The 16,931-nt window shown below is 32.1% G+C and overlaps 1 protein-coding gene across 3 annotated transcripts in view; it reads left to right on the top strand.

Annotated features, from left to right (window-relative positions):
- CTDSPL2 (CTD small phosphatase like 2) overlaps positions 1 to 12,766 on the top strand; it is a 125,801-nt gene extending 113,035 nt beyond the window's left edge. For 2 of the 3 annotated variants that reach the window (XM_037834101.1, XM_037834103.1), the window contains 5 exons: positions 5,395 to 5,457; positions 5,560 to 5,639; positions 8,652 to 8,778; positions 10,153 to 10,248; positions 10,874 to 12,766. In XM_037834101.1, coding sequence (XP_037690029.1) covers positions 5,395 to 5,457; positions 5,560 to 5,639; positions 8,652 to 8,778; positions 10,153 to 10,248; positions 10,874 to 10,939 — 432 coding nt within the window. In that variant the 3' untranslated portion in view covers positions 10,940 to 12,766. Of the gene's footprint in view, positions 1 to 5,394; positions 5,458 to 5,559; positions 5,640 to 8,624; positions 8,779 to 10,152; positions 10,249 to 10,873 lie in introns of those variants that run through there. The other variant, XM_037834102.1, reaches the window with a different exon arrangement.
- Positions 12,767 to 16,931: the final 4,165 nt, after the last annotated feature.

The raw sequence follows: 16,931 nt of genomic DNA, 5'->3' as shown, positions 1-16,931 counted from the left end.
TCATTATTAGTAAGTATAGTCAATTTGCTCATCATAATTATTCATTATTAGTTTTTAAGTTAAAGGTGAAACTTGTAGTTACCTGCTTTTAAAAGCTAAGAATGTATTTCATGAGGAATTCTTTGTCTAAAATTTATCTTTTAAAATTAGGAGTACATTTAAAAATATACATGGAAAGTTCTTGTTTGACAGCTGAAGATGATCTACAAATTTAGGAGAGCTTACAGTTGATAATTAAGCATATTATTAAATTATTGAAGTATCTTCATTCACTTTGAAGTTTAGAATTTGTTTTTAAAGGCAACATTTTTGTTTTACTACAATGGCCAAGTTTTACTTGATGAAAAGTATGTTTCATTGCTAACTTTTAATACATCTACATGAATACATTAAGCTTCAATTTATCCCTCTTAGACTCTTTAAAAAAACTTTTCAAAGTCATTTCTCTTTAATACAGGGTAACATTTTATAGAAGTTTTTAGTTTGGGGGTTTTTGTTTGTTTTACTTTGTTTTTACTTTTATTGGTTCTGATGTTTTAGTATTTACCTGTTCATCCCCAGATTCATCCACCTACAAATACTACCCCCAGCTGCCATCTACCTCTTATTGGAACTGTGTGAAGCAAAGGATGACTGTAAAATCACCCATTGGGTTATGAAGTTCAGGCCTCCATAGGGCCTCCTACCTGAGCAACCCTCTTTCCAAGGAGAAGGTTTGGGTTTTGTCTTATGCTCTGGTATCTATGCTAAGAAAATGTTAACTAATTTAAATAGGCTATCACTTGACACAGTTCATTATTACTTTCCCTCTTCCAAAGGTATAGACTGTAGCCCTAAGGCTTTCTCTTTGGAGTTGAGGTTGCCGAATTCTACCCTTGGAATCATACTCAGTCCACACATTCTCCTTTTGACTGATTACTTCTAAATGTGCTGGGTAATAATAATTGGCACTTTCAGTATGCTAGGCACTGTTCTAGATGCTTTTATATGTTTTAACTTACTTAATCCTCACAACAACCCTATGAAGTGTAGGTACTATTTTTATCCCCATTATATACATGAGGAAACTAGTATACAGAAGTGTTAAATGCTTGGCAGAGCCACTTGCACAACTGTGGTAAGATTTTTCAGATAATTGTAGCATCTCATTCTTCCATTCCCCAGTATTGTTAGTTTTTTCTTAATTCTTACTGCTAATTAAATAAGAAATGGCACTCACCATCTTTTTGTTTAAAAAGCACATGCCATACTCTTAAGTGGATGAGCCCTACTGAGATTACCTTTTTTTACCTAGAGCAATGTAGAAATAAGTTCAAAGGATATCATGGGAAAAGTATTAAAGATGCTTGTCTTAGAATATGTTAGGACCATACTGTTTGAGCTTAAAAAGCATTTTAGAAATATTTTCCATAAAAAAATTCATATGTAAGAATTTTTTTCTTAGTCATTTGTCCACAAATTGAAACTGCCTATCTTTGGTGGGTTTTGTTTAGTTCTGTTTTGTTTTGTTCTGTCATGCTGTTAAAGTTATCAGTGATATTAAATTAAGATTCAGTAAACTAATAGTCAAAAATTAACTCATTTAATTTAAGATTGTATAATTAGACATGAATTTGAATTTAGACAGACTTTATCACAACATTTATAATCAACTTATTGCTATTTTAATGACTACTCTTATTAAATCTAGTTCTGTTAATCATTTATGGTATATTAGGACTATAGGCAATTATAGAAAATCTTCATTTGTCTTAAAGAAAGTGCAGACTGTCAGGAATTATTTGTATCAAGTGTTGTTAATATAACTGTTGTGTCTATTATATATCCACTGCCTTTCTATATAAAACTTAAATCTGTGTAAAATCTCACCCCACAGCAGATTACACAAGATTAGTTCCATTATCACTATTTTGGAAATATTATTCCAGTAGATTTTATTATTTAAAAAATTTTGCATAATGAGCATATTCATGAATCCCTAACTTCAAGTAGTAGTTAGTCTTATTTAAGGTATGTAAATAATTATTTAAGAATAATTGTTTCTTCAAAATCTATTTGTTTTATTGAGAGAAGATTAATCTGTACCATAGATAGAATAATTTGGAGGAACATATATATATTCCAGGCTGAATTGAAGCTTTTGGCCTAATCTTACATTTGGGAAACTACATAGTTTTGAAGAGTTGCAAGTTTGAAAAAGGATAGGTTGGTGAAATACTAAGTAAATAAAAGTGTGGATTAAGAAGATGTAGACAATAGGAACTAAGGCATCTCACAATAGGAATCTTTGTGTGAGTAAAGTTGGGAGAGGGAAAATGGAGTAAAGGGGGTCTGCAGAATAGATTTTGAAGCATTTGGAGGCATGTCTATAAATGCATCTATATATTTGTGTATCTCTGTGACGTAACTGTAGTCTCAAAAATTAACCCGTCATGTTATACTTAACTTCCAGGTGTTCTTAATTTATTCCCACTGGACAATACTTAGTGCTTCTCAACTTCTATGTATTTGTGCTCTCACCTACCTTTAATGTATCCAAATAACTTAGACCCTGCTGGTCATATATCACTGTCTCTACTTCTCTTTCTCAGATTTTGCCTTTGAAGAATATCACCAACCCTGATCCTATCCTTGCTCACTGTTAATTTGTGCTTTTCTACATTCTATTTTTTTCACTAACCACCTCAGTCTCTTCCTGTCTTTCAATTCTGAAAGAACTTCCTGTTCCTTTTCCTAAATCAATTGGTGAATCTGTTCTGAGGATGAGAACTTTTATAGGCAACAGTTATTCTCTTCTCATGGTAAGGAAACACTCCAGCAGTACATTTCTCTACCTTCAGTGCCATCCCAAAAGAAGTGAATAAAGTAGTAGAATGCATAATGAAGTTATAGTTTTGACCTAACCTGGAAATCACTGTTTTAAGAAGTTAGAAAATGTCACCTTTGAACAGTGTTCCATTTATTATGAAGATGCATGATAAATATTGTTTAATTTAAATAAGTTTTTAAAACCTGAAAACTATTCCTCTACAATGGAAATGTGCTAGTGTTCAAAGAAAGCAAATCACAAATTAGAGACCCAGCTTATTATAGTTTGCAGGGATATTGAAAACATTTATACATGTGCAAAGATCTTTTTTTTTTTTTGATTATTAAATGTAAGTAAGTGATGAATCTTCTTGAGATGAGGTAATTGAGAAAAAGTATTGGCAGAATTGATGGGTTTTTCTAAATCATCACAAATCTGTTTAAAAAAAATGTTTTGGTGGTAAAATATTAATATATTTAAAATCTATCATTTTGCTTACCAAGGAAATAAAGTTTTGTGATTTTCAACCAAGGCCACAGACTATATAAAATGTTCCAGGATAAAAATGTTAAGATTACTTGGAGGAATAACTAAAACAGTGTCAAGAAAAGATTTATTGTTCATGTTAAGTGTATCTATATCCAACTGTTTTTCTGTGCATATGCTTACCCAGACTTTTTTGAAACAGAAAAATGGGGTTGAAGTCTAATAGTCTGATTTATTCATTCAATATGTAATGAATACCTTTCCTTTTTCATTGTTCTTCCACATTATTTTTATTTCCTGTGCCATAATTTAATTTAAGCAGTGCTACAATTAAATTCTTTATGTCCATACTTCTTGTCATTGCCCAGTAAAGTAAGAAAAGTTAAGGTCACAATAAACTGTAGTTTTATTTTTTAATATCTCATACTAAATGATGATGACCAGATATTCAGGGTGTGATTATTTTTATTTGCTGGGAGGAGGAGTATGTGGCTTACTTTTGTTTTTCATTAATCAAAAGAAGTTAAGATAGGCTGCCTGACTAATAGGATTAAAAACAAGTAAAACCATCATTCCAGCCTGGGGATGGTGACAGTGCAATATTGTTAGCATAACAATAATTGGAAATTTATCTTCTGTGAGTGGTCAATTCTTAGGGAAATTCAATAGTTGTACTTTGTAACCATGTAGCTTTCCTCTCTATTTGTAAAATGGGAGTTTGGTGTTTCTGTTCAGTAGGATACTTTCGTATCCTCCACTAGATTTTTTGGATTGAGAAGAACAAAATGAATTTTTTAGAGTACACCTAACTTTAGGCAATTCTGTTTCATACACTCAATAGATTTTTATCAGATATCTATGATATATTTGGCATTCTTATTCCTTTTTTGGATTCTGGAAATTACAAAGATTGGTAAAACATAGGCCCTACCTTCTAGTAGCCTTGCATACTTTTCCTGTTTTGCCCTAAAACATTCCCAGAACTGGATTTTTGACACAAGGGCATTCTTGTGTGACTGTGTTACAGATGTCAGAATTAAACTCCAGGAAGCCTAGATAAGAATTTGATTCCACCACGCCTTTTTCTTTTTTTCTTTTTTTAATGTGGATCAAGTGACTAGTCCAATGTCCTATATACTGTATGGTCCCATCAACATTTGTTGTTTACAGTATCTGAAGTTAATAATCACCTTTGAGTGGAGTTCAGAACTTTATTTTTATAAAATAATGTCAAAAATTGAATACATTTCAAAGGAATCAAAATCTCTTTAAATCAGTTTTAATGGTTGCTTGTGGCTTATATTTCTGTGCCTTATGAATTTGGAGTATATTACAAGAGCTATGTTAAATGTTGGCAAGAAAACAGTTACAGAAATCAGAAATAAAGTATATAAGGCAGCTCTTTGGGCACTGTAGTCTTTTCTGATATTAACCAGTAGGTTTTGAGAATTGGTGTGTTTGATGTAGTTTTAGTCTCAAGTGGCTGAATAACGCTAATTTAGATGCCGCATCTGAATTAGTAGATGCAGTAACAGAGAGATTGATTTCTGAAAAATTCCAGTTATTTAAACCCACCAAACCAGACGTTTCCTCCTTGGACATGATTTACTTTAATGGTAATTTAAAGTAAAGGTATTTTTAGCCAGTGATTGTTGAGAGGAAATTCTGAGTAATTATTGAGGAAGGTCATTGAGACAGGTCAGCTAGAGATGGACACACAGCCTGCCTAATAATTGGATGGATGCTACCTGGCTGGAAGATGGAGCTGATTGGTGGATCAAAATCTCAGAGGCAAACCTTCCATTTTTAGTTTAAATGTTTATTAAAATTATTCTCCAATGAAGTGTGATTGTATTATATTTTGTTATTTAACTATTAAAATGATCAGTAATTATTATTACCCTGTCAAAAGATTGTTTTAAGTGATACCTTACATGTAAAATATATTTCATTTGAATGATCATTTAGTAAACTTTTCTGTTACTTTAAAATTATGAATTCTTAATTGTATATCCAAAGTTAGAGCCCAGCATATCTTATAAATGAGTGGTTTCTATTTTTATGTTAATTTGTTGAAACCTATCTTTGTATTTCTTCAGGTTTATGTGAGATTAAGACCATTCTTCAGGGAATTCCTGGAACGAATGTCTCAAATGTATGAGGTAAAAGCTTAAGCTAATTACATAAGTATTTGTATTTTATTCAATATAGTACCCATATTTAGATCATGTATAATGATTATTTATTTTCCCCTGAATTTGTAGATCATTCTTTTTACTGCTTCTAAGAAGGTGTATGCAGACAAGTTACTGAACATACTAGACCCTAAAAAGCAACTGGTCAGGTAAATTTAATTAAATATTAGAAATGTCTGTCACACTGATCTATGAAATTAGTATGATTCTATTTAATTTTAATAGCCATTTTAAGTTGGCTACATACACAGAGATTTGTTGTGCCGAATAGTGAAAATAAATGCATTTTTGTAAATCCCCCAAACTCTTTGAAGAGTTCCTAATGACATAATTCCAGACAGACGTTCTTTAAAGGATGCAAAAATCAAATATATGTATTCAGTCTGACATCTGTATCCATCATTTCTTTTGGGATTGGGGGTGTGTGGAATTTTTCATTGTGTGCATGTTTTCACCCCCTTAGGTTTCTGAGATAATGCATGTCACATCACTTTTTTAATGGCTATAGAGAAATAAAGTTAATTTTAACAGAAAGGATCATATGGAACTCTTACTTTTTTCAAGAGCAAATTTATCGTCCATGGAAAGTAAATGGTAACTGAATAGTAATTAGAAATTAAAATTGGTCTGTCTCTCAGATTATCCTGATCTGGACTCAATTCCTTGCGTGTGCCCTGAGCCAGCTGATGCAGTGTGTCCCTGGTTAAGTGGGAGTGCCTTGGATGATTTTAAGTTTCTAAGCTAGTTTCATTAATTCCTGTCAATTGAAATGAGATGTTAAACACTGCAGCAATCTTGCTGAATCCTCCCAAGATGTAAGAAAGAATCTTTGAGGTTTTGATCAGAGCTGAGAGAGATGCCCGAAAAGGCTCATAAAAGCTTTAATAGCTGCTATTAATTTTCTTAAATATTTTCCCCCATCTTATCTTTGTGGAATATCCTAAACTTAATTCCTGCTGATAAAGTAACTTTATTATTGAATGATTACAGCTACACTGAAAAGCTTTTCCTAATGTCCACATTTAGGAGGGTTTTTCCTTCTAAATAGAACTGTGATATCTTTTTATTTTTATCCAAACTATCAAAATATGTTCCTTGGAGTTAGTTTCCATTGTACTGTCTATATAAGCAAGCTGCAGACACACAAATAAGAAATGGTATTTTCTGTACACAAGAGTATACTGCAATTTATTCCCTTTTCACCTAACTTTAATAAAAGTATGCAAATCATTTTGCTTTGATGATTTATTTTTTCTGAAGATTTCTATTCAGCACCTTCAGTATTCTAGGGAGCAGTGGTGAGCAACACAAAGCTCTTCCCTCTTGGAACTTTAATTTACTAGAAGACAAAGTTATGTTATTTTAATATCATAAATTAATGCCCTTCTTTTAAACCATTTTTATGAAATCTATACATTTGGGATTTAAATTTGTTTTATCTTGTATTTTGAAAAACTTTTTCAACAGTGAATTGAATTTGTTTTAATTTAACATGGATAATGGATAAGGAATTATCCATTTTGGAGACAAGGTAGACTCCCAGAAATTCCTGTGATCTCTGAATCTAGTGAGTCCAAATATAAATTTTTCTGGCACGGAGGATCTGCTATTAAATGACTGACAAAAGTGGGTTTTTTTTTCCCTAAAATTGCAAATATACATGCCGTTGACTCAGATCCCTGAGTAACTATAGGGTTTTTAGTATAATTTAATGAAAGTAACCACAGTATCCACATATATATTCAGCTGGCTCCTGTCTCAGTGAGTTTGCTACTACTGGAGCAGAGGCATCAGCTGTGACTTATGTGTATGTACATGCTGTACCTGCCTCCCCAAGTTTCTCATCTCTAGATGTTTATAGAAATAAAGTATGGGAGTTTATTTAGGCCAAAACAGAACTTCAATTATTTTGTCTAATCTTGTTTTTTCAAAATGAGTCTGTATTTAAACTTCCAAAGGCAGATGACTAATTAAAAGCATTCCTTATAGTTAAAATAAGGAGAAAAAGAATTGCTTATGTTACATATTATCTACTGATAAAATTCTTCCTCTTTGCCATAACCACTGGCACTGTTATAACTGGGTTTTTTGGTAGAGCTATGGCAAATTTTGAGGGTAGAAAATACCCTTCTTTTATAATTAAAAATACAGGTATACCCTAGAGCTCTTGAAAAATTGCTTAATGGGATTAAGATATAAGGAAGCCAAACTACCAGTTATTAATATATAGAGTGGAGTATTTCAGTATATCTAACTATCAATTGTTAAAGGGAGATTATATAATCTACAGAATATAAGTGTTACCTATTTTAAAGCTTTTAATTGCTCTTTTAAATGATAGCATTTTTCTATTTAGTATATAAATACTGATGAAACATCAGTTTACATTTATAACACTTTACTCTGAATTCATCATTTTACTCAGTCCCTGCTTTTTCAAATCTGTATACAGTCACACTATATTAAAAGAAGTAAGGGCACTGGGGAAAAGTTGAAGTGATGGAATATTTTGGCCTCAGCACTTTTTTTCAAAAACTATAAGGGAAATTAAAAAACATTTTTTAAAATACCAACACAGAAACATTCCTTCTTATATTTTCTATTCTGGCATGTACAGGGATAGGGGGGCTGTGTGGTCTACTGGTTAGAGCAAAGGACTGGGAACCAGGAGGATCCTGGGTTCCAATGCGGGGGTAACCACTGACTTACTGTGTGACCTTGGGCAAGTCACTTGACCTCCTTGTGCCTCAGTCATCCATCTGGGAAATTGGTTAAAAGGCAGGACCTCGCTGACAACCAGATGCTGCATCTGAGCTGAGCTTTCCTGGGTAAATAAATTACATAAACAATTTACAGAGTTTTTAATCCCTCTTTATAATTTAATGACATTTTGGTATAAATTGAAGTTCTTTAAGGCGTGGTAATACTTGGTTGTAAGGTTTAAAAAAATTGCTAAGAATTTTTATAGTAAAAGTGTAGCCCAAAGCTTAGGTCCACATTTGTATTTGAATTTCCTTAGTGAGAGAAAATAAGTCTTAACCTGTAAACCTATGGTGTGTGTATGTGTATGTTTCAGTATGTACTGTAGTTTTCAGAGATTTTTTCTTTTTTTTTCCTTTTCTTTTTTTTTTTAGTTAATTTGTTTTTATTTTTATGTTTAGGCACCGGCTTTTCCGTGAACATTGTGTTTGTGTACAAGGAAACTATATAAAAGACTTAAATATCCTTGGAAGAGATCTTTCAAAAACTATAATAATTGATAACTCACCACAAGCCTTTGCATATCAGGTAGGAAGAGGGTTGCTAAACAGACTCAGAAAAAAATACAGTGAGGATAAATGCTGCCAACTCGGGGAGAACAAAGTTTTCATTGGTGGAATTTCTCTGTTCAGTGTCATCTTTTAGAATTAAAGACCTATTATAGTATTCATTAGAAATGCCAAATTAGTATACTACTTGTAGAAAGTTTACTTTTACATGAAGTGCAACATAAATGAAGAAAAATCTAAGTAGTAAATCTGAATAAGAAGGAACTATAAAGTGTACTTCACTCAGTAGCATTTTAATCTGTTGGTTAATCAGTAATTTAATCGTTAATATGTTTGAGGATTATGAATAGCCTAACCATGTTCTTTTAGTCTGTTTGTTTTCACATTTTGAAATATTTTCTTAGACCATTGTTGCCTATATATTTGTACTCTTTGTCAATGTTTCTTTGAAATATATCTACAACTAGAGATGATTCAACCTTGCAAGTTATATTTTACATTACAAATATGTTCATGTGATATAATGTCTGGGATTTCGTTCAAAATAAATCATTTGCAGAATGGGGGTGGTGGAAAGTGGAGTGAGGTGTATAGATGAAAAGATTGGCCCTTCTGTATATGTTTCAAAATGTCTGTAATAAAAATTTAAAAAGATAAAATGCATGTGGTATTGAAATGTGTTCAATTTAGGTCACTACTTTTATTTGATTGCATTTTGAAATACCTGTTTTTAGAATTTCATCTTGGTTCCTACATAAAATCATTTCAATTATGTATGTAGATTTCTTCCATCTCAAACACAAGTTTGGCCTAAATGTTACAAATAATTATCTCAGAGATTCTTTGCTATAAAACAAATATAGTTTACATTCTTATATTTAGATTCCTCTACAATGAAATACCATTGAGCCACTTTGTTAATTTCCTACTGTGTTTCAAGTTACCCTGTTAATTGTTGGGAATAAAAAAAAATGAATGGGACATGGTTCCTATTTAAAAGTATATGCTTTCTGATGATAGTCTGGTGAGTTCTCTGCTTAGTTTGGCAATACCCTTCATTCACAATGTCTAGAGTTGTTGTAATAACTGTTTCTTGAATGAATAAAGGAATGTTTTAGTTATGTTAGTAGTTCTTGCAAAACTTGTTTTACTGGAACTTTCTTATTGTTTGGTTTTGTATACACCGAGAAGAAATTGCACTGAAAAAAAAGTTTATTCTTTAACAACTGTCTCTTGCATTTTGATTTGTCAAAGAATATGGCAGACATAAATTGTGGTTGCATTCCTTTTCCAAGGAACTTATAGATCAGTGTTTACTTAAATTTGTTGTTTCTTTTTTAGGTTTTTCCAAACTATAAATAAAGATGATTTAATTACTTATTTATTGTTTTAGCTTTCTAATGGAATCCCTATAGAAAGCTGGTTTATGGATAAAAATGACAATGAACTCCTGAAATTAATTCCATTTCTGGAGAAGCTTGTAGAACTGGTAAGTATATCATATCATTTATCTTTTTCTCTTGTTTTTTTGATAGCTCTTCTCTATCTTGAAAGAAATCTCCCTTTTAATTGTTTCGCTTTATGTGTACTGACTTTTTAAGCCAACAGTGGTAGGTATTTAAAAATTCATAGCTTGAATGTTTTTACTTCAGCATTTTAGTGGGCTTTCTCCTGCAAGTCACTAAACAGTTTTAGAAATAGCATAAAATTGTTTTCATCATGCTTTTATAGCCCATATCTAGAATAATTGCTTATGCTACTGAAACTTTGTTCTGGTATTTTTTTTTCCCTTTATCCATTGATCAGTTTTAAGATTAATGTACAAAGTAGAAGTATTCAGTGGCTTAACATTTTTTTACCTATCTTTTTATGTGGCCTCTTATGGCTGATTTGTTCTTACCAAATTAAAATTGTAATGAAAGTTTTTAAACTCTAAATTTAATTCTAAACTAGCTTCTTTTATGTAGGAGCCTTTATGTTTGGAAAACAAAACAATACAAGTTGTAAAATAAAATAGTGTATTTTCTCTGCAAAGTAAGATTGATCATTATCTTACGAGGATTGTATCTTTAAAATCATGTGGCTTTTAAAAACATTCTCTGTTTTCCACACAGAATGAAGATGTCCGACCTCACATCAGAGACAGATTTCGCTTGCATGATTTGCTGCCCCCAGATTAAATACAAAGACTTGTCAAATCACTGAAGGGGGAAAGAATGCAGGACCCTTTTGGACTAAGACAAAAACATTGCCATTACTGTTGAAATTTTGCATTTTTGTACCCCGTCTTGCTTTTCTTATCTTTGGTGCCCAATAATAATCAAGGGTTACAGAAAGAGACATTCTCTATCTCAGATTGAATACATACAGTAGGTAGGCTAAAACAGAAGAGTCTTTAGAACTAGTGCAACTCCAGAGGAAATTTTTTTATGTACAGGACATCTGCAGTTTATAAAGAATTCTGTTTCTGCCACCAGCAGTTTGACCTGTAGTCACACAGGATTTTATGATAATAACAGAGATGAAAATGGACTTTTATTTTCTCTCTGTTTGGTGCTCTAAGTGGGTTTGTAGCCACTTTTCTGTTACTTTAAGATTCTCATTTCAACAGGAATGGCCAGTAAAAGTTGTTTTATTTTTCCTGTTAAGGTTTATAACCTTTTTACATTTTTGACCTGTATTAGATTAGAATTTCATTATGCATTCCTTTTAGTTGAGGCGCTTCTTAGTTTTCTGGAAATAGTAAATTTTTAGTTTTTTATTATACATTTGAATGGCCGTTTTCCTGCTTTGTCTGCCTGCATATTGTATATTTGTTTAAAAATATTCTCTACTTTTAGTCCATGTAAGTTTCATTTAGAAAGACATGCATTTATATTTGTTTCTGTAATATTCTCCTGTAGGTGAAATCTTTTCAGAAATCAAGAGACTGGGTAAATAAGAATATATGAATGACTAATATTCAAAAGATGTTTAAACCATTGTGATGGCATGTATTCCAAATGGTGATATCTTGCAATGGCACACAGATTTAATGGATAAAGGTATACCTCAGACTTCACTGTGCTCACCAATCTTTGAGGAGAATGAGTTTGGTCACCTGATGGGCTTGATTTGATTACTGCTGCCTTTGGTTTTCTCCAGGAATGAAGTATTCAGCACAGTGACTCAGTATTTTTATTATTTTGCATGGGCTGGTAGTACCTCTGTTATGCTTTTGGTTACAATCAATTTAAAACTCTGTGTAACAGTCTTGGTACCTAACAGTAGCTATGCATAATCCTGTGGCACAGTACACTCCAGGCCACCAATGCAGTTAATACGTTCTCATAGTGGTTTTCTATGCTATATGAAAATAGTCTTTAAGCCTTGGTTCTCTAATGCGGCTACCATAAGAGGTGGATATTTTTATAGTGGTGTGTAATCTCCTTTTCGGGAGGCTTTTTATGGAAGGTAGAATTTGTAAAAGTTAGTATGCTTTGCCTCTCGACTGCATTAACATGCCACAGGCTCAGACTGTTTTTGTGTAAAGGATGTCAAAGAACGGCACTTTTTCTAAAGAGAAGTTTGATATTTTGTATGCTTGTTAAGAAAGTACAGTATTGGAAATTAAAGGTGGACAACTGATAATTGAGGAGTATGTCAGTTAATTTTTTATGTATATTACCTGTTTACTTGTACAACTTAATTGTACAAATTACATGCAGCTTCATTTTCAAATGAGTCCTTAAAATAAGGAAATCTTTTTAGGAAAACATTTAATTTTTGTATTTTTGATTTTAAAGGCATGAGTTATGTCAATTTTCAGTGTATTAAGATTTTAACTTTTCATCAGGTTGAGTGTTTTCTTACTATATTATCTGTTGTGTATGTAGTTAGCATATTGTGTCACTGAACTGTTTAAAAAATTTAGCATGTAGAGCAAGCCTGTTTTGTGGAAAATCCTTATTCATTAAAAAAATAATCATGGCAGATTTTCTGCAAAAAAAAAAAAAGGCAAAAGCATTTGCAATTCAGAGATTTTTTTATTTAAAGAAAAGTATTTTGCTTGCAGGAAAAATACTACAGATTCATTTTAATGAGAATCTTTGAAATGTATTTATCTTTAGGGCATCTGGGCATCTTTATGCTGTTTGTCTTCTGTCTTTCTTGAAATAAAATGTATATTAATGTTACCTTTATATATGCTCTTGCTCAAAATTGTGAACCTAGTTAACATTTCACCCTGCTCTCTTTCTTTTTATGCGCAAACAGCAAAATCCAAAACCTATACAAGATCTGAACTTTCATGCATTGTAATTGCTGAAAGTCTTTTTTTTTTTTTTTTTTTTTTTTGAGTAAATACAATCTCAAGGCTTTCCCATAACTTTAAGGGAAATATAAGCATCTCTACCATTGTGCCTATAGGCACGTTAGTAATAGATACCTACTTGTAAATTAGTCATCTTTTATTAATGGTAAAATTGTTTCAGTCCCATGCTAGAAGAGTACCTTTAAGTCAAGGGACAAATGAATCAAGCGTAACAAGTTTCTGTAAACAAACACACAAAAAAAACAAAGAAATTTTATATGGCCCAGGAAAATTTCTTGAGGACAATTTTTTTTTTTTTCTTCAGTACTTGATTTGGGTCATTTAAAATTTTTTGTTATAAAAAAATCCAAATTTGTTGTTAAAGTCATTTAAAAATAGAATTTATCCAGCTTCTGTCTGTTTTAATGTTTTATTTTCCCATTACTCCTTCTTTTCTTTATCTGTTGGTACATGTTATCTTAAACACTTCCATTTACTTAAGCGGAGGTGTGTATTTTATGAAATACGTGCCCAGCCCTTCAGCTTACAAAGGAAACATGAACTTTTAAAAACTGACTGTAGTATATACAGGTGAGATGGATGATACCTGATGAGAGACAGCAAAAGTGACCCATATCTACATTACAACTCTGAATGCATATTAAAATTGTGATATTTCCAGTGATAAATGTCTGACTTTTAAGACATTCTTTTAAATATTTGTATCATTGTTAGAGAGGATGCTTTAATCAGTTGTGTTTTTTAATGCCATGTAAGATATGTAGCCCTAATCACATTTTTATCACCATATTTCTCCTTGGGTCCTAAAAGAGAGTTGATGACAATTCGTAACTATAAATTGTTTTATATTAGCTAGTATATGTATATTTATTTACCTGATGGCTTTATCTGTTTCCCAAAATTTGTTTGGGATTTGTTGAAAGCATTGTAACTTCTATAAACAAGCTATTTTCTTGTAAATGTCAGTGAAATGGATGTGTACATTGTTTTTTTATATTTTTTTTTAAGGGTTAAACATAGAAAGGTTTTTTAAAAAAAGTTATCTTTGGCCAATGACTTTTTCAGCTAGATATTACTTTCATTCAACCTTCTACAGAAGTTCATTTTTCATTATTTTGTTCAGTCAACTTGCCTGAAAAACAGAGACTTCATCTCATCAATGAAGAAAGCATTTCATTATTCCTACAAATCTTTCCAGCGAGCACAGAATTCTTCGTAAGGACCAGATCTCTTCCACCTCTTATGTCAATCACATAAAGCTGAAATGTAAAGGACACTGAAACCTTCATTTAATTGTACTAATATGATGGTGTTATATACTACATCATTAGCTAGTTAAGGTTTTCTGACCTTACTCTTTGTCTTCCTAGGTATTTATTTGTTATCTCTTTTAATCTTGTGTATCTAAATTAACTTAGTTAATAGTTACCCACTGAATAACTATGCCAAGCAACTAGAAAAGAATGTTTATTTTATTTCCCCTTATAGGGGAAGAGTGGACTGGGAACAAAAGTGTACGGGCCAAAAGGCCTTAGGCTGTCATTCATTCACTTTCTTATTCCTCTCATGAACTATATTTGAGTCTAGTAGTTTTTCAGTGCTGATGTACTTGATTATATCATTACTTTTCATGTCTTCTGAGCTGAAAGCCTGCCAGGAACCTATATAAAATGCATTTTGGAATTTTCAGACTAAGAACCACAAAACTCAGTATCTCATATTTAAATGCTACTTAATTATTATTGGAATCCAAATCTCACTATACATTTTTATAAAATGTTTCTCTGTATCTTGAACTGAAATTACTTGCCCAGAAGCAAGAGTTCTGGGGATATTCATGTGTTTTTAGATGTTTTTAAGATGGCGATAAGAGAGCAACAAATTTATACTAGTTAGTATAGGTGTATGATTTTAAATTTTACATCCATCAGTGGTTCCCAAATCTGTTCATTAGAATTACTCTGAGGAGCTTTTAAAATACAGATTCCTGAATCCTACTCCCTAAAGAATTGTTTCATTGGGTCTAGAGTGGAGCCTGGGAGTCCTGTTTTTTTTTTAAAGGTCTCTAGTGATTCTGACAGCCAGGTCTGGGAAGTCACTGTTTTAAATAATATGACAGTGATTTGAGAGTAGGCAACAAAATAAAAAGCTTAACAGACATCTCTTTGTGGTAGAGTTTTTTCTTTTTTCTTTTTTTAAAACTGGGACCAGATTTCACAGAACCTATTCAGGATACATGGAGGAATAATAAAGATTGAGGCTACTGCTCATTATCATTTTTGTCTGTTATACCTTTTAAGGGTTTGCATTTCTAGCACTTGGAAAAACTGATCATATACACAGTTGAAGGACATGTCCCTGAATGAGACCATTATATATATTAACTGTAAAATATTTCACTATTTTTTTATTTTATAAATCTTTGTAGAAATAGGCAATTAAATACTACTTTCATCTTTTGAAATGGGATTTTTTCAAGGCAGTGTCCTTTTGGCATTAAGGTAGGGGGGAGTTAATATTCTCTCTGCCTGTTTCCACATAGATCAATATAAAGTCATGGACATTTAAAAATCTCAATTTAGTTTCTACTTATTTACTATGCAGTATAGCCGTGAACAAGTAATGTAGATTTAGTTTTCTCATCTTCAAATGCCCTGATCACCCTACCTCACAGGGTTGTTGTGAGGATAAATAAAACTTTTATGGAAGTAATTTTCTTTGGTGATATTTTAGCTGCCAAAACAATGCAGTCTCTAACAACTTAAATTTCTACAGTGCTTTTTGTTTACAAGTGCACATTTTTTTTTCCCCTATTACTTTCCTTTTTGATGTTGATCTTTCAGGACAAACCTGTAAGGAACATAGTGTAGATACAGTTAGGGAAACTGAGGCTTAACTGTGACCCAAGACCACACAGCTATTCTGGGTGACTTGAATCCAAGTAGTCATAACATGCCTTGGCATTCTTGTATAATTATGTACACAAATACAAACTTTTCTAAAGTTTATAAATCAATTTAGCCAATAAAATGCTCTTAAAAATTTGATTATAGAAACTCAGTGCAAAAGTTTGTGATATAAACTAGGCCTGCAGATAACAATGCAACTTTCACACTAGAAGGAAATTGCAGCCTCTTAAGTGTACCTCTTATTTTACAGGTAGGAAAATGGGTCTAGAAAGGCGTCTTCCCAAGATCACAGAATTAGAGCTGAGACTAAAATAAACTCTAGGTCTCTTAATTAACATTACTTAAATGTTTTTATTTCCAGTGATTTTAGAAGACAGGGCATTCTTGATTTCTGGAATAACGGTGAACAGAAGTGAAATGAAACCTGAGATCAAACTGAATAAAGGAGTTGGTTTGAAAAGTAGAGACAAATAAAGATCACAAGAACAAACCAGACTAGAGTGAGCTAAAATGAGGAATTTATACTTGATATAAAGAGCTAAGTGATTTGGATCACAATAGCTATAAAACAGTTCTCTGGTTCCATTCCATTCTATGATGAGAGTTTTAGTAGCCATATTTTAAGTAAGCTCCCAAGGAATCTGACACACGGGTTTGCAAGGCACTATAGTAAGCCTTTGGAAATAATGACAGGACTTCAGGTAAATAGTTAACCTGTAGCACAGTTAATGAAAGGATCATGAAGGTCAGAGGCAAAAGATGTGAATTCTAGTCCCAACTGAGCCACTTACTACACAATCAGTTGCTCTTTAGGCCCCAGTGTGTTCATCTGTAAAAAAGATGCACTGAGATCTAACTTTCAGAATTGATCAAATGAAACATGTCAAAACATGGCTATAAATTGTAAAGCAATTTACAGATAACTTACCAGAATGGCGGTATTAAAGCAAC

The sequence above is a fragment of the Choloepus didactylus genome, chromosome 4, assembly GCF_015220235.1.
Source record: "Choloepus didactylus isolate mChoDid1 chromosome 4, mChoDid1.pri, whole genome shotgun sequence".
NCBI classification, from domain to species: Eukaryota; Metazoa; Chordata; class Mammalia; order Pilosa; family Megalonychidae; genus Choloepus; species Choloepus didactylus.
The sequence above is the reverse complement of the archived record's forward strand: the minus strand, read 5'-3'. Positions and strand labels throughout refer to the sequence as shown.